Source organism: Enoplosus armatus, chromosome 15 (genome assembly GCF_043641665.1).
Source record: "Enoplosus armatus isolate fEnoArm2 chromosome 15, fEnoArm2.hap1, whole genome shotgun sequence".
NCBI lineage: Eukaryota > Metazoa > Chordata > Actinopteri > Centrarchiformes > Enoplosidae > Enoplosus > Enoplosus armatus.
In genome coordinates, this window is record NC_092194.1 from 4,327,542 (window position 1) to 4,332,713 (window position 5,172).

General features: G+C 43.2%; 1 protein-coding gene across 1 annotated transcript; it reads left to right on the plus strand.

Moving 5' to 3' along the window:
- Nucleotides 1-4,218: 4,218 nt before the first annotated feature.
- On the plus strand, nt 4,219-5,172 carry cimip5 (ciliary microtubule inner protein 5). Its single transcript, XM_070921062.1, has 3 exons — nt 4,219-4,445; nt 4,556-4,595; nt 4,975-5,172. The coding sequence occupies exons 1-3, from the start codon at nt 4,219-4,221 to the stop codon at nt 5,170-5,172; spliced, it is 465 nt and encodes a 154-aa protein (XP_070777163.1).

The window sequence follows — 5,172 nt, forward strand, 5'->3', positions numbered from 1 at the left end:
CTGTGGCAAGAACAATATTAGAAGTCCTATTCTGAGACCACAACTAGGTCTAATCTCAACAAAGCAGTGAGAACACCACTTAGACATGACTTTAATGAAGCTTTCAGGCACCATCCCGCTAAAACAACGAGCTTCTCAGTTTTACACTAAAGGGGGCCTAGGACTGTTGTTTGTTACTCAAAATTTCATGGTGGAATATACTGGTTAGACAAAAATATATAGGCCTTCATGTTGTTTACATTAGTGTGATATTCCTCTCATCATCCTCTGACTCTGTGGTATACTGCAGAACTCAAGTGCAACACTAAAAGTTGCAGCTACTACACAGAGTACAGGACAATCAGTACTGGCAATATTATCATATTATATAGGCTATAATATGATATTACGTGCTCTCTAGCATTTGTATACAAAACGGAGAACGTACCGAGGTATAATGTGATCATGTGCAGCATGGTAAATGCATGAGGATTATAGGAAAATACACTGTCAAACCAGCAAGATAATCTGATATATAGGCCTAAGGATTAGAGACTGAGGAAGTCTGAATTTGACGCAAAGAAAAAAAAAACTTGATTGATCAGTTTTCCTAAAGACTTTAAGCCAACGAAAATCATATGTTCACCATAAACCTAACTACTAGCATAATCTTGAAACACTGACATTAAAAAAGGAAAACAGGAGACTAGGGAAAAGGACAGAAACCATAAGAGGTTGAACTACAAGCGCCCACACACACACACACACACACAGGCCTAAGCCTGGAAAGGCAACACTGAGCCTTAAAGCTTCAAAACCAACCAACACTCACTGTCATCTTCTCCTTTATCCTCTTTCTTGTTGATCTCCATGAGAGCTTCCCAGTCCAGCTAAACTAAAATCAAGAGACACAGACTGGGTCCAGCAGAACATCTAACCAAGCTGCTTCCCAAAATAACTCCCAAGCACATAGACTCTCTCCTCCTCAATCTCTAATAAACCCCCCCCCCCCTCCGTTATACCCTGTTGATCCCCTCACTCCCAGGTCCAGAGGCTATTTACAGCCTGAACACTTCAAGGCTGGAATGTCACTCTCACTTTCCAGTCGTGTGCACTGCTGACCCCGCTGCCACCTCATCTGACTAGCCAACCATTAGACCCACAATGCAGAGAATGTGGCTGTGGGGTTACAGTCCAAACAAACACAGCATAAAAGGGTAGCAAAGTGGTGGTTGTGATTAGGACGACTGTCCTTCAAAGTAAAGGCCAGTGTCCAATTCCCCTTGACAGCACCCATCCACCCTGCTAAAGCACCCACAGGCAAGAGACTAAACCCCTATCAGCTCCAGAAGGGAGGTGTAGCTGAACCACACCTGTGACCTCTCTGCAAACAGACACTTTTCTCCATTCGAGGTACCAGTATAATGGGGTTTCAACATGACAAAAACCTATTTCAAGCTACAGTAGGATGCAGCCTCCAACACAACTATGCATCATAATGTAGAACATTTTGCAGGAAGAGAAGAGCAATGGGAGCAATAACAGGCCTTTTTCACAGAAGACATTTTGACTTGTCATGGTAGGAAAACATTGACAATGGCTTTGTTCTATTCAATTGTCCCAGAGAACCATGACAGTGTGACAGTGAGCCAACATGCACAATACCAGGGCCATGAAACTGAAGCAGCTAAATGGAACTCAGCCATCATCCATTTTATTATTTACACCTGCACTTTTTGTACTGTAACATGTCAAAAAAAAGCCTATTGTACTTCTCACAATAACTCACAGTTGAACCTTTTTTGGCATGTAAAAGGGGGAAGAAATTCAATATCACGTCATGAAAAAGATATCAAATCCAGTCAGGTTTATCATCACATGGCCAAGTAAATCATTTAATTTGGACGATTAGGGATGATTAAAGCATAAAATGCACAGTCAAAATCCCAATGTGAAAATAATAATATCTTGATTTCTCTACGGAACACTAGAAAATGCCCTGTCAGCGGTCACGAAGTGCCTACATTTAAAGATGATTATTGCTTTCAACTACTTTAATCACCCATCAACAAAAATAAACAAGCACAAACTAGATTTCATTCTTTCTAATACCTGAAGTGATCTATGTTAAACAGAGAATATGAATTGTAATTTCAGTCAGCTGTTCAGCACCAACTTCCATGCTGCTAAAGAGTGGGGAAGAGAAATTCCCTCTGCCTCACTGAGGTCACTGACTGGCCTTCTGCAGCTTAGGACTTTGCAGTGTGACTTGGGACAATGGCCTACTTTTGCAATAAGCCTCTCCTTGTTTGTCTGACCCATGATGTCACCCGGCTCGCATCCTCACAGGCTGATGAAGAGAGGACACTGCGACTGTGATATTTCAAACTGATAACTCTGAGCATTTTGCCAGTGTGTGCCAGTACTTATTCCAGATGTGCAAACCACACATTTTGTCTGACCTCTTTGTCTATCCTTTACTGTAACTGCCACACTGAACTCAACATCATTACAACAACAAAAGTTTGTTGTAGGATTGTGGCAGGGCACACCAACGTTCACCTTAGAATATCTGGATAAAATACAAAATTAAAAAAAGTTAAATCCAGCTCAAGTACAAAAATATATATATATGTTGTATGGCAGAGTCTTGGTTTTGTTTCAGCTGTTTTCACTTAGCCTAATTAGACACCCCTATCATGATCGTGTGAACATATACTTGGTGACAAAATAAAATAACACAAATAGCTAACGTTATGCTACACAAATATTGTTCCATAGAAATAAAACTAAAGTTACTACACAACTTCGTATCAAATATTGTTGATAGGTGACTTATAACGGGCTGCTTGTTGCACACTTTGTGACACCTTAACCAAGCTATTTCCTGTGTGAACCCTAGCTTTAGCTGGCGTTAACTAACCCAGTCAGCAGGGACCACTCCCTCGTCTCACAGGTGTGTAGCGCTGAAGGCGGCTGAAGCTATGGTCACGTTAGCTTATCAAATGTCCGAACACTCACTCAATTGTTTCCCCGTCACCTTTGGCTGTTAACACGTCCGTTATTTAACCTAACATTAGATAATTAGCTGGCCGTAGACTGTTAGCCGGCTAGCATATGTTAAAAAGCCGGCTCGAGCTTAGGAGATAGCCACGCTGTATCGTAGTTGTTTTAGTCCATGGCTGGTAAATAGAGGCTCCTAGATAGTAGCCACAGATTGGATGCTCATGCGTTGTAGGGAGAAAGTTGCCAAGAGAGATGAAGTGCCCTCTCCCTAATGTTCACTCACGTTAGCTCATCAGAGGTAATGTAATCTAGCACCAATACTGGGCCAAGTATTCTACCTGCTTAAAATGCACTTTGCGACTAGAAATAGAAATAAATGTCAGTGTTTAGCTGACGGTACGTAAATCACATTTGCGTTACCTTGACCTTGCTGCTCGTTTCAATTCGCTCATGAGGAAAATGAATAGAAAGCCAGTGGAGGGTTTAATTTCCGTCAACTCTTGCTGCACTCTGCACCGCTATGGTACATCCTGTTTCAGCACTCAGGTTTCACAATAAAAGGCGTTGATTGGACTTTCTTTTCCGGTCTTAAAAATAAAAGGCAATAAAACTACAGCACACACCCTTTATAAACGTCGGGTAATAGAAAATAAGGATGGCAGTTTGAATAGCATGGTATAGTTCTGATGAAAATAACATTTCAGATCAAATGTTTTGTTACTTTACATATGATCGGGCATATGATGTACCCAAATAACTACTCTGGAGCAGAAAATGCAATGTGATATTTGCAGGTATAGCAAGGTGGAACTGAGGCGGACTCTACATGGGAGTCATTTACTGCCACGGTGCTAAGTCTTCACACAGAGACACCGCCCATCCTCTCGTGCGGATAGGCCAGTGCATTTTTAAGTTGTCCTAATTTCGAGTTTACTTTAACATAGCTTGTATTCGTAAATATGTTAATTGTGACCTGTTTACATGACATCTAGTTGTATCCGCTGGTGAAGACAGTATAGCCTAATTGCCTAAACACTGTTTCCATGGAAACGTAAACACACTGGCAGTGATTTCTCCACACACACACACACACACACACACACACACTCCGCTCGCATGCGCATAAACCACTTGGTTGTGGGGGGGTTTCGCCGCTTTAACTAATGGGCCCATGCTCCTTTTTTTTTTTACTAGCTGATTGAGCTGCTTTTCCTTTTTAATCTAGTTCCCGGAATGGACTTGAACAACGTTAGGCGCGTATCCTCTGCAGGCTACCGGTTACCGGAACGGAACAACGGGACCAGGCCGATAGAGAGCCAGCCCCCGGCGAACAGGACGCGCCGCGCCAAAGGAGACGCGGTGTCCGCGGAGGAGCCGAGGACAGACCGGAGCGACCCCGTGAAGCGGGACCAAGTGTGGAAGGAGTTAGTGTGCAGTGAGAGGAGAGGCGTGCGGGAATGGTGAGCCACTAAACTCAACTAAACAACAACAAACTCAAACTAAAAGCAGTTCATTTTATCACTTTAGGTCACTGAAGCTATGGACTTAACCAAAACATTGTGGTCCACAGGGAGAAGAACTGGCACTTTCTCAGGAACTATGATCAGATGGTAAGACTAAATGTGTGCCTTCAATTCTCAAATGTTGAGATTCCTGTGGAATTAAGAACTCTACCTCTCATCCACATCCCTCTCCTGTGACATATTAGAACAGCCTGACACACAGTAATGCTAAAATCTGCAAGGAAAACATGAGAACTGTAACCATTAACTTTGTTGGTATCAGCAGTGCGTTTGATGCTGCAGCTTTCATCCCCGTACATTCTTTATAATGGTTCAGAAAACATCAATCAGTGGGATATTATTGTTGATGGCAGTATTGTAAGAAGCATCCAATGTGGTGACTGATTGCAGGAAGACTGCACCCCATTGGGCCCTGATGCGTTCAATGTCCGCTTCATCATACAGCTGAGTGTTGTGCGTTTTGTAGGGGCAGCTGAAGTCAGAGGAGCCCTTACCCAGCTACGTGCCACTCTTCTCTGATCGCGTCCCCAACACCACCAACCGGATGTTTGGCAGCAGGCTGTCCACTCAGCTGGGGAGTGAACTGGTCAGACTGGACAGGCTGTTACCCTGGTCTGGAAGCCATCACAGGCGCAAGCAGGATCCAGACATGCTGCCCTGCTAG

Excerpts from the sequence above, each read along its gene's own strand:
- cimip5 (XM_070921062.1), top strand. The coding sequence starts at position 4,219 with ATGGACTTGAACAACGTTAGGCGCGTATCCTCTGCAGGCTACCGGTTA. Across the intron at positions 4,446-4,555 it reads AGGAGAGGCGTGCGGGAATG|GGAGAAGAACTGGCACTTTC; the intron begins GTGAGCCACTAA and ends TGTGGTCCACAG. Across the intron at positions 4,596-4,974 it reads TCAGGAACTATGATCAGATG|GGGCAGCTGAAGTCAGAGGA; the intron begins GTAAGACTAAAT and ends TGCGTTTTGTAG.